This window comes from Symphodus melops (genome assembly GCF_947650265.1).
Source record: "Symphodus melops genome assembly, chromosome: 14".
Taxonomy (NCBI): Eukaryota; Metazoa; Chordata; class Actinopteri; order Labriformes; family Labridae; genus Symphodus; species Symphodus melops.
In genome coordinates, this window is record NC_136704.1 from 1,832,229 (window position 1) to 1,844,044 (window position 11,816).

Genomic DNA, 11,816 nt, shown 5'->3' on the forward strand with positions numbered 1-11,816 from the left:
AACAAAAATGTGAAACACTTTTTTTCTTTCTGAAAGAACTCGTACATGCGGTAAATACGGTGGCTCTGAAGGTCAAATACAACGTCAATTAACTGAATGCAAAACAAGTTAGCAAAATGTAAACAGGAAATGACAAACAGCTGATCTTCCAAATGTTTTTGTGATTTATTACCAAAGATTTTTTATACACTGACCTGAAGTATCCATACATGATGAGTCATGACCTTCAGGGCCACCGTACAGAGACTTAAAGTGATGTGCCTCATTTTTCTACTTTTTTAAAAATAAAGTAACATCATTATTTTAGGCTGCAGGCTGCTGCAGTGGTGATCTCTGTACCATCACAGTGAGGAGGTTGCTGGTTTGAATCCCTGTTTGTCAGGAGCCTCTCTGTGTGGAGTCTGCATGTTCTCCCCGGCTTCCTCCCACAGTCCAATCACATGCTGATTACCCTCTGACTCTGAACTGTCTGTGGTTGTCTGTCTCTGTATATCAGCTCTGTGATTGGCTGGTTGACTGTCTCTATATGTCAGCTCTGTGATTGGCTGGTTGTCTGTCTCTATATATCTGCTCTGTGATTGGCTGGTTGTCCATCTCTATATGTCAGCTCTGTGATTGGCTGGTTGTCTGTCTCTCTATATCAGCTCTGTGATTGGCTGGTTGTCTGTCTCTCTCTATATCAGCTCTGTGATTGGCTGGTTGTCTGTCTCTGTATGTCAGCTCTGTGATTGGCTGGTTGTCTGTCTCTATATATCCGCTCTGTGATTGGCTGGTTGTCTGTCAGCTCTGTGATTGGCTGGTTGACTGTCTCTATATGTCAGCTCTGTGATTGGCTGGTTGACTGTCTCTATATGTCAGCTCTGTGATTGGCTGGTTGACTGTCTCTATAAGTCAGCTCTGTGATTGGCTGGTTGACTGTCTCTATAAGTCAGCTCTGTGATTGGCTGGTTGTCTGTCTCTATATGTCAGCTCTGTGATTGGCTGATTGACTGTCTCTATATGTCAGCTCTGTGATTGGCTGGTTGTCTGTCTCTATATGTCAGCTCTGTGATTGGCTGATTGACTGTCTCTATATGTCAGCTCTGTGATTGGCTGGTTGTCTGTCTCTATATGTCAGCTCTGTGATTGGCTGGTTGTCTGTCTCTATAAGTCAGCTCTGTGATTGGCTCTCTGGTTTCTGACTCTCTCCAATAAAAGCACACACATAAAAACAGACCCTCGACTTTGTGCACGTCGTTGATATTTGTTTATTCAGAGAACGTCAGCTGATCATTCGTTAAAACATCTTCAAAACACAGGAAAGATCAAAATTCAGTTTTTTATGCAAACGTCTCTTTAACTCTTTTACTTCCTTCCATATTATCTTCAGTTTTAAATAAATTAGCGAGAACATTTTCACGTCTGTGTCAAACACTCGTGTTGTAGTTCTTTTGATTCCCTCTTATCGTGTTGCTGCGTTCCAGCTACCTCTGATCTCGGAGCTGGGAACGACATCACTGACGCCGAGGTGAGAGACTTCCAGCTGCAGGTCGGAAAAAGCAAGATGGACGCCTCCATGCTTTGTCAGCTTACACCAGACGATAACAACACACGATGAGAGAGTTTGTGCACGAAAATAAAATGGCGTCCCGTCCACAGAGAGAAACGTCATGATACTCTTGGCGTGTTTGATTTAATCACACAAACAAAAGGAGCGAGCGGCGAATAAACACGACAGTTACAGCTTTAAACGCACAAACGTTGATGCACGGAGCCGCCATGTTGGATTCTAACTCAATTCTGACGTAATCCTGACTTCAGGGACGTTCCAGTTGACACTTCCCACTGGGAACTCGGAATACCCTACTTCCCAGATCAACTGGAACACAGTCTTGATTGTCTTGGTGTTGACTCTGTCTCCTGGTCCTGGTCTTGGTCTTGTCTTAGTGCACTCTGGTCTCGGGTATGTCCCGGTCTCGGTTAGTGTGGTCTTGACTAAACTATGAAACACATCAGTCTCAAAGTTCCTTTAAACAGAAAAGTTTCTAGAATGAAAGTAAAATATCATTTGAATAAATATTCACCTAAAAACTTTTCATTGATAAAAACAACAACAGGGGCAGAGGTCCCGCCTCTCCTGAGGGGGCGGGGCTAATAGAGCTCGGAGAAATGCAGCTGATGTTTCAAGTGTTTCCAGAGTTTTTAACATGTTCAAAGCCTTCATGGGGTTCACATCCAGACCCGATAGAAACCCAGAACCACGGTGAGACAGGTGAACACAGAACCTGAAACAGAAACAGGATTCACTGGACTGTAACTGTTCACCATGCTCAGACATGAAGACGGGTGGCGGTGTTGCAATCTAGCGATTTTTTTCTCCGATAATGGCGACACATCGCAGATTTTAAAAAAAATTCAGCTAAAAGACGTTGAGAGCGTTTTCTCCACGCTATATGGCGTGCTGCTGTCTTTTCTCTCAGTCCGGGTTGTCCGTCTTCTGACTCGGTTACCATGGTAACAGCTTCGATCGAGTCCCGCCTTCTTTACTTCCTGTTACTCCCCTCACCATCTCTCTCAACTTAACTCTCCAAACATAACAGCGCCCGGGTGTGGCGTCCTACCTGCGAGGTATTTGATGGTGTCCAGCTTATGAGACTCCAACATGGTTTTCAAACCGGCCACTTCAGTGTCGATCTTCATGTTGGTCTGAGTTAAATATCGCTCCTGCTCTGCTGTCTGAAAACAACGAGAGAAAACACAAACAAAGGAAACAAAGTTCACGTGGTCAGATTAAAGATGGAGGCGAACATCTAAAGTTTCAGGATTCATTAAACGAAACGTCTCTGGAGGAAATTATCTCTTTTCTCTACTCACTCACAAATAATACAAACCATTTCCATAATGTCAGTCCTCGTTTCCAGAAGCTTCCTCTCATGATCTGCTTTCTGGAAAAGATCAATAAAGTTTTATTCAGACGACGAACACGTGCAGCGTTTCTCTTTGAGCCCAGCCGCCATCTTTGAACGTTCATACTGAGTGTGTGACGGCGAGATATCACAGTGCCAGTCAGTGAGGTCAAACACACACACACACACACACACACACACACACACACACACACACACACACACACACACACACACACACACACACACACACACACACAACACACAAACACACACACACACACACACACACACACACACTGAGACTTGCACCTGTCCAACAGGTCTACTTCCTGTTGGACAGGAAGCTGACTAACACCAGTGGTGAGCTTGTGCTAGCGTGCGTTAGCTTGCAGTGTAGGTACAAGCAGTAAACGTACACATGATGTTGAGCAGGGGGCGGGGCTTCTGCCCCAGGAGGAGGGGCCACATTAGAATGTTTACAAACATTTCTCCTGACTCCGCCTTCAGACACTTACTAACTCTTTGACTCGACTCTTCTCCAGGTTCATGTCCAGAATCGTGGCTGAGCGCACTTTATTCATGAGGTCCTGCAGAGGAGACGCACAGAGAAGAGTCACCATCCAATCAGAGCTCAGAACATCTCACCCAATGTGTAGAAACACTCACAGCCAGCTGGACCTTCAGCTGCAACAGCTCCACCTTCAGTTTCTGTGTGAGAGTCAAAGACAGAAACGGATTTACACCATGTGGAGTGAAACAGAAGCCGGCCGTGTCCTTCAGTCAGCAGAGAGAACGACTCACCTCGTTCTCCGCCAGCAGAGTGGAGAACTCGCTCTTTTCCAGGATGATCATGTCCTTCTTTACCGACGCAATTTGAGACATGACGCGCTGCAACATGATCTCCTGCACACACACACACACACACACACACACACACACACACACACACACAGACGTTTGATGACAAACCTACACAATAACGCGGTCTCTCATTAGGACCTGATGGTGGCTCAAAGTTTTGATGACAGTTCAGAAGCCCCGCCCCCTCCTCCTCTGGTCTCACCTGCTGCACTTTGGTCACCATGTCGCTGTAAATCACCTCCATGTTGGAGTTGGTCGTCCTCACCAGCACTTGAACCATCACCTCGGCCTGCTGCGTGCTGAAGCCTGCTCGGGGAACACGGCGTGGTTAAGGAGAAAGAATCCAGCGCCTGTGATTAACCGTCTCATGCTGCGAGAGGAAACAGACCACAAACCGTTTTCCTCGAAGAGTCGGACGACCGCGTGCGTATCGAACAGCAGCCTGCCGCCCTCGCTCTTCGACGCTCCCGGTTTGACATCGTACTGGCGGGCTGCGACGGAGAAGCTCAGACCTGAAGAGAGGATTGTACGGTGGCTCTGAAGGTCGACTAGATCAATATTTCAGGAGTGCTAAAACATTCCAACAATCTACCCTAAAAATATACAGCCTTCTTATTTTTTAAGACAGGAAGTGTGTTTAGTATTTTCTTTAAAGGCATCGTCTAAACAGCGACAGTCAGCTGCTGGTGACACAAGTATTGTGTCAATACAGAGATGAGGGAAAATGTTTCTACTGGAAACATGGCGGATCGAGCGTCAGGGTCCGACCCTGAGCGTCTTACACACACAGACTGTGGACAGTCAGGGAATCATAAAGGTCTAAAATCAGCTGATATTGGTAATGTTCTCTGAACACAAGCGAGCGAGCAGATACATCAGAACAAATCTTCCCCGTCAGCTGGAGGACTGTGAACTTTTCTCTCAGATCAAACAGGCCTCCTGCCGTTGCCATGGAGACTGTGGGTGTTGTCTGTCAGCTTGTGCAGGTAAAGCAGGTAAATCTGCACTGTCAATGACACGTGATCAGGCTGAAACTCGACCACACTTTATAAATGTGTCGTACAGCTCAAAGCTCGGTCTCAGTGTTGGCCCAGTTTAATAAACCCAATTTTTGCATTGACGTAGGAAACCCCCTTAAGGGCCCCCTCTGACAGCAGGGAATGACCTCTGTGACCTCTCTGTGACGGTTCTGTTGTCACTTTACATCACTGCACTAAAAGGACACACTGAGGTTATTAAAGGTTAGAACCAGGATTAGTGTATTGCTGTGACGTCATCAGTACCTCTCGTTTGGATTGGTCCCGCAGCAGAAAGGTTCTTCCGTCCTTTTCTCCAGATCGGCTCCAAGAAGTCGGCGCTCGGGTGGGCAACACACCGGAAACGCGAGCCGGCCGGTCGTGGTCTCGCGGACATGTCGAGCCGGTTCCGTGGACTCTTCGTCCTCACAGAGAGGAGTTCGAACCGGGACAGGCTCGGTCTCATCTTTAACGATCCCTGTCCGCGGACAGACACTCGACTTCCGTCTGATAGAAACTCACAACTAGTTTCAAAATAAAGTTAGATTCAATGAGAGCTCACTCAAACTTCCGGTCACACTTCAAAATAAAAGCGAATGGAAGCTAGTTTAATTGCAATTATTGGTTTAATTTAAACTATTAATTGATGGATAATTAAGTCCACATCACAGAAATGAAATATGATGAGATTCAGCCTCCACTTTGCTCCTCCAGCTAAAGAGCTTTTATAGAAGAAGGCTGTTCGGTATCCTCACATTATTAAGATGGATTGACAAACCTTCAGTATGAGCATGGCATAAAATAACCTTTGACCTCATACCGATGGAGCACTTAACATATAGGTTCAAGTGTAAAGGGGGACATGTAGTCACCCTTCTTTAGATATAGAACATTTTTATTTTATTTTCAAATGTATTCTAATTTCTTTATTTTATTTTCAAATGTATTATAATCTCTTTATTTGATGCCCTTTATTTTATTTATGCTAATATTTATTGAAGATATTGCTTTTATTGTTAAAAAAGAATAACGACCATTTCAATGTAAGAGGAAAGGGTGGTGTGATTAAAGTTGTTTCATTACGAGATTATAAGCAGGGTTGGCAATTTTCAAAAACTAGCATTCCCTCCGTACTCCATCTGCAAATTCCTTCATCTGTCAGGGAGACAGGGAGGCTGTGATTGGTTCATCAGAGAGCAGGGAGACAGGGAGGCTGTGATTGGTTCATCAGAGAGCAGGGAGACAGGGAGGCTGTGATTTGTTCATCAGAGAGCAGGGAGGCCTGTGATTGGTTCATCAGAGAGCAGGGAGACAGGGAGGCTGTGATTGGTTCATCAGAGAGCAGGGAGACAGGGAGGCTGTGATTGGTTCATCAGAGAGCAGGGAGGCCTGTGATTGGTTCATCAGAGAGCAGGGAGACAGGGAGGCTGTGATTGGTTCATCAGAGAGCAGGGAGGCCTGTGATTGGTTCATCAGAGAGCAGGGAGACAGGGAGGCTGTGATTGGTTCATCAGAGAGCAGGGAGACAGGGAGGCCTGTGATTGGTTCATCAGATTGGTACCTCATGGCAGACATTGGTTGAAGTTTTTACAAACTTACAAACTGATACAGATGATGGATTTACTTTGTTCCTTTTTCAGAGAACAGGGGTTATTAATTTCTGTCAGGACCTAAAGACAGTTTCAACCAGAATCTAAAAAAGTTTAGAAATGTTTTGGAACAATTTAAAAGACTTTGTCGAGGCTAAAGATCCAATCCAAACTCCCGGCACCAAGAGGATGGTTTTCTCTTGACTTAGTCTCGATCCCTAAATGTCTCGGTCTTGGAGCACTCTGGAAGTTCAAAATCACTAATTCAAATTACAATAAGTACATCCCAACATCACAGAGCGGCATTAGACATAATGAGCAATTTTTAAAAAAGCTAAACACTGCTGCATCGGGCAGAGTCGTGTTCATTACCTGAGTCATTACCTATGAGGACTTCTATCACTCGTATTACAGGCACAATGAGGCCTACTGAGAGAGCAATCTGTGGCACGTCTGAGGAACAATAGCGTCCTCCATTCTGTTCAGCCTGCAGCCTGAGGGACTCAGAGTCTGTTTAAAAGAAAAAACTATGGAAGCCCTGAGGGAAGTTTAAAAAAGAAAAAAAAAAGAATCTGCAGATAAGTTTTCAGTTTTAATCGTCTGTTCATGTTTACGACTTCAGAGCAGGGTGCGTCTTGTGCGGTCTTGACTACAACACTAGTGCACGCTCACCTCCAGCTCCCTGAAACACAGAAGCTTTAAAGCGTTCAAACATTATTGTTGTCATGCTTTAATTAAAATCAGAATAATGCGTCATAATAAAAACGATTGGACGACAGATTATAGTCAGATCAAGGTTCATTGTTTTATAAAGCTTCACACAGTCAGCTTCCTATCACAGACAGTATGTACACAGATAGGTCAAAGACAGCTACAGCCATTGGATGTGAATATTCAGCTTATTACAGTCAATAAACTACAAAGCTTGGACACCTAAAACTTCTCAGAGGCTTCAAGGGATAAACGTGTCAGGAGTCTTTGTTTAGGAGAACAAAAGGAGCGTAAAGGGTCGAACTTCAAACTCTCAGAGAATCTTTTAACGTTAATTTACTGACCACATGGAGTTTATTCTTCAACACTGATAGTTTGAAGTTTATGGCAGGTTTGGATGTGTTTCAATCAGTGGCAAACAATGTTTCCCTCTATAATAATAAGACAAATTATCTTCTGCACTAATCATCACGTAGCTGCTTTAAATGAAACCTTCAGAGAACAAGTTCCTGTTCCTGTGGAGTTTATAGAGAGAGTGTGAAGTTTTCGCTCAGGAGAAGAGGACAATACTGACAGATAAACTTGCTGCCACTAAAACCACCAGCAGCAGTAGTAAGAGCACAAAGACAGGGCTGCGCGGACACAGAGGCCGTCGCTCCTCCTGCTGCTCCTCGTCGATGGACATCAGAGCCAGAGAGGTGCTGTCCGAGCCGCTCAGCTGGTCCGCGTGCTTCGGCCCCCGAGGCTCCACCATCCAGCGCAGCACGTTCACCTTCATCTCCATGTCGTCGATCATGCGGTCGATCTGGCTGATCTCTGTCTCCATGCTGCTGCGCTCTTGGAACTCCAGACCTGCAGGCAGGCTGGAGGTCTGAGCCTGGTTCAGGTCCGACAGGCTGAGAGCCCGAGCGCACACCTCGCTGCCTCCTCCTGCAAAAACAGATTGATCAGTGGATCAAATGAGCCAGAAGGAGCAGTCAGTAACACTAGCCCCCTAGTGTTCAAAATCTGTACTGCAGTCTAAACTCTAATCATCACAGAGAGCTGGCTCCGCCCCCTCCTCTCACACAGGTCTGCATGTGGTGGACACTGTAGCTTCAGTGTTTAGCCAGCTCTGCATGTGGTGGACACTGTAGCTTCAGTGTTTAGCCAGCTCTGCATGTGGTGGACACTGTAGCTTCAGTGTTTAGCCAGCTCTGCATGTGTGTATAGTTGAGGAATTAAACGCCTGCACACTGTCCAAAGGAATGTTCTCAATGTATTTGGGTAATGTGCAGGAGTTTTTTTAAACACAGAAGTAAATAAATAATCCAGTATTTGAGGCCTCGACTTTTATTTCTGTTATCAAACAGGTCCACATCCCTCTTGTCTGTTTTATACTCGCATCATTTCAAAGTTTCAGATTCTGATCTTTTTTATTTTCTTTACATGATGTGCATCTTCATGTGTAGGGCCTTCATATTCAAAATACCTTGTAGACCGGTCTTCACCAGGGTCTTTGCATCAGCCAGGCAGAAGGTATCCCCCATGTTGAACACTTTGCACATGTCGACGTGGAGGAGCTCCAGGCTGGAGGAGAAGGCCACCCAGAGGAGCTCCATCTCCTTACGCTGCTCCTCGGGGAGGCTCTTGTTTCGGAGGTGTGAGGTCAAGTGACTGCAGATGTCCACGGCTAACTTCTGAGCCTTCTCTCGTGTTTGTCGAAGCTCATCTCGAAGCTGCAAGCTGTCTGTGCAGCCACCAACACACGAGGCCAGGTGTCTGTAACACGCCACCACCTGAGCGAGGCAAGGGAAGAGTTAAATCTGTTCATCAAGAGAAGCTGTGTGCTGCAAGCTAAGACACATGGTGAGCTGCTTGGAGTTAATATGGACATTGTGTGTTCTCGTGTCCTTGACATATATATCTGAGTGAAGAGATTACTTGGAGGAGCAGAACACTCATGCTTACCCGGGGATGCTTTACGTCCACACACAGTGATGAATGCAGACCTTTTTGTTCAGATTCAGGTTCCAAGTTTGAAACGTTTAGTGTCAGTGAACACGTTAACGGTTTACCACAAAACACAGTTTGAAACGTAATTATGGGATTATAAAGTTAGGGATCTTTATTTGATAATTTCTACACAAAGTTTTGATCTTGTTCTGATACATCGACTCAGCGGGGAACAGTTACTTAAAGGTCGTTTATTTCAGCCCTGCTCAGAACAGGCTGTTTCTGTGTCTGTAGCTTTAAATATGTAAATGAGCTGTGTCTGACCACGCCCCCTCTCTGGAAGGGCTCGGGTGTACTCGCTGCTTTCTGGCTCCATGTCCTATTGTTTACGGTGAGAAGGCAGACTCAGAGGGCAGAACAAACACCTAGCTGTGGGAGTGTCACCCACCTGGGGGAGGGGCTACTGCCCTTTGTGATGTCATGAAGGGAACATCTCCAAACGGCCTGTTTGAGCACACATTTTCTGAACAATGGAGCAGGCAGAAGACGGAGAGGATGGACTTTTCTCATCATTGGGGGGTTTGTAGACAGACATGTTAGAGGAACATGGAGGAGTTTACAGAATATCGGACCTTTAATCTATTGGAGAAAATGTTGCTGTCGTGGCCATTTGTCCAAAAATAAATTTTAATAAAATGTATTTCAAGCTCAATGAAGTGGCGACTGATGCAGCATGGGGTGTACGCAGGAAAAGACGTCCTGCTCATTTATTTTGCAAGACATCAACAAATCCAACAAAAGAGCAGAGACAATCATGCAAAAAAAAAAAAGGTTTACTTCCTGTTTCTATAGCTACTTGAAATGTAACTCAAGAAAATCTGTTTTTATGATCTTAATTAATCTAACAGTCATTCATCATCATCATCATCGATACGTAAAGTGGGAGGATTAGTAGCTTTAAATTTATTGAAAAAATACTTTAAATAATTATCATTGATCTATTTATGGATAAACCAATATAATCTGGTGCACTCAGATTTAACATATTAAAGGAGTAAATGTGACAATAATACGCTGCTGCAAAGGATTATGGGTGAAACTACTTTAAAATAAAACAGCAGTCTTTATCTCAGACATCGGATATAAAGACGCAGCGGACCAAGAAGGTTTTTTTCACTGAGTGCTTTTTTAGCTGCGGGGGAAACGTGTTTGTTTAGTCCGAGAAATATGAACACAAGATTAAAACATGTAAACTCAACATATCAGATAATGCAAAATATGATTTTACTTTTAATTGAAGCAGTCTGCGTCTTTTGGTGAATTTAAAACCAATTCTGTAATATTTGAGTATAAAAAGGATTTTCAGGAAAGTCAATCACAGACGTTCACTTCTTTAATTTCACATCATTAAAAAGACATTTCACAAATAGAGCAGCTGACCTTCACCAGAGAATCCACCAGAGCCTTCCCATCAGCCAAAGCCTTCTCTGTGCCCAGCGTGCATCCATCGCTCACTTTGTTGTTTATCAGCGGCATGAGAAGGACCGGTCCTCAGTCTTCAGACTCACAGCAGACCAGATTCTGGCCCGCCGGCCCCCTTCACTTCCCCGGCTGCTCCTCTTCTCCTCCTCCTGGAAGATGCTTCATTCAGCAGCTCAGGGTCGAGACAGACTCCGTCCCCCTGCAGGATGAGGCGTCACGGTGTCCCGCTCCAGCGACTAAAGGAGAGTTAAAGGTGAACATACTCCTGAGGGTGAAAAAAAATCACAACAAAAAGAGTCCAAAAAAGTGAAGAGGAGAAAGTGTAATAAAGTGATGCAAGTGTAAGCAAGGTGCTAATCCTGTGATTGACCCCTTTGGACTGACGCAGGCTTACCCCAGCAGCTAATCTCATTAAGCATCACTGGAGAGATGGATGAGCAGCTGGCCGTCTCTGCTACAGTGACCCTTAACTGAGAGCAACAACACCGGACACAACGTTCAAACAACTGGAAGGGCCAAAAAAACATTTTATTAAAGGTGGAGGAAATCATCTCAGGCGTCACGTTGCTTTAAAAAAAGAATAAACTACTCGTATAATTAAACAGAGATGCACTTAAGGAAGTGGCACAAGCTTTCTTTGCTCCAGCAGGGTCTTTTGTGCGTCTTCCCCCCGGGCTCCGGGTAATGGACGGCCTCATTTGACCAGCTTGATGTGAGCTTCAGTGAGTTTCCAGCATGAATTCCCTGGCGTGACATTTCTATGGCGGTGAACAACAGGGCTTCTATGTGGAGTAAAAAAAAATCAGTGCACGAGAAAAGGAACAATATGGGAGCGTGTGGGGGCCAATGAATGAGCTCAGAGCGGTGCACAACACTTCAGGAGTTTGTCCCTGGAAGGAGAAGAAACCTTCACAGAGGGAGGAGAACTCTGCAGATACTGAAGCTGCCTCGCTCAGATGTTCTGATCTTTAGTCTGACCGATCTAATCGACCAGCCAATATTATAGGTGACTCCGTGTACCGGCTAGTTTTACCTCAGATAGGCACCGATAGTACTCCAGTCAGACAGCATTACTTTGAGTTTCATTGTGTTGCACTAGCAGTTCTGTCACCAGCAGAGGGCGCTGTATGGAGTTACACACACATGCTCAGTCTCATCTTCTCCACAACTTTGAGATAAATACATCTCAGGGTAAGAACACGATGAGTGAGTTTATATTTATCTCACAGATTGAACGTTTTTTTTTCTTCCTAATCCCAACATCGAATCGCCCCCAAAACAATCTCAAGTGTTGTGAATTGTGTAAAATGACATTTCTATGGCGGGGAATGACG

General features: G+C 45.0%; 2 protein-coding genes across 2 annotated transcripts; both read right to left on the minus strand.

Annotated features, from left to right (window-relative positions):
• Positions 1 to 1,233: 1,233 nt before the first annotated feature.
• On the minus strand, positions 1,234 to 5,315 carry mcur1 (mitochondrial calcium uniporter regulator 1). Its single transcript, XM_079361005.1, has 9 exons — positions 5,033 to 5,315; positions 4,145 to 4,261; positions 3,952 to 4,055; positions 3,690 to 3,791; positions 3,555 to 3,596; positions 3,404 to 3,475; positions 2,871 to 2,924; positions 2,601 to 2,715; positions 1,234 to 2,264 (listed from the first exon to the last, which is right to left on the minus strand). Exons 1-9 carry the CDS (start codon positions 5,229 to 5,231, stop codon positions 2,209 to 2,211), a joined length of 861 nt encoding a protein of 286 aa, XP_079217131.1. The 5' UTR covers positions 5,232 to 5,315; the 3' UTR covers positions 1,234 to 2,208.
• A 1,819-nt stretch (positions 5,316 to 7,134) lies between these two features.
• Positions 7,135 to 11,282, minus strand: rgs9bp (regulator of G protein signaling 9 binding protein). The gene is made up of 4 exons (XM_079361006.1): positions 10,877 to 11,282; positions 10,441 to 10,747; positions 8,537 to 8,843; positions 7,135 to 7,995 (listed from the first exon to the last, which is right to left on the minus strand). Exons 2-4 carry the CDS (start codon positions 10,534 to 10,536, stop codon positions 7,616 to 7,618), a joined length of 783 nt encoding a protein of 260 aa, XP_079217132.1. The 5' UTR covers positions 10,537 to 10,747; positions 10,877 to 11,282; the 3' UTR covers positions 7,135 to 7,615.
• Positions 11,283 to 11,816: the final 534 nt, after the last annotated feature.

Bases quoted from the DNA above. Each gene is read 5' to 3' on its own strand.
- mcur1 (XM_079361005.1), bottom strand. From the start codon at position 5,231: ATGAGACCGAGCCTGTCCCGGTTCGAACTCCTCTCTGTGAGGACGAAG. The intron at 3,476-3,554 runs GTGAGTGTTTCT...TCTCCTCTGCAG, and splicing joins AGCTGAAGGTCCAGCTGGCT to GACCTCATGAATAAAGTGCG. The intron at 2,716-2,870 runs GTTTGTATTATT...CGTTGTTTTCAG, and splicing joins GGACTGACATTATGGAAATG to ACAGCAGAGCAGGAGCGATA.
- rgs9bp (XM_079361006.1), bottom strand. From the start codon at position 10,536: ATGCCGCTGATAAACAACAAAGTGAGCGATGGATGCACGCTGGGCACA. The intron at 8,844-10,440 runs GTCAGCTGCTCT...TGCCTCGCTCAG, and splicing joins TGGTGGATTCTCTGGTGAAG to GTGGTGGCGTGTTACAGACA. The intron at 7,996-8,536 runs GTATTTTGAATA...CTGTTTTTGCAG, and splicing joins GGTGAAGACCGGTCTACAAG to GAGGAGGCAGCGAGGTGTGC.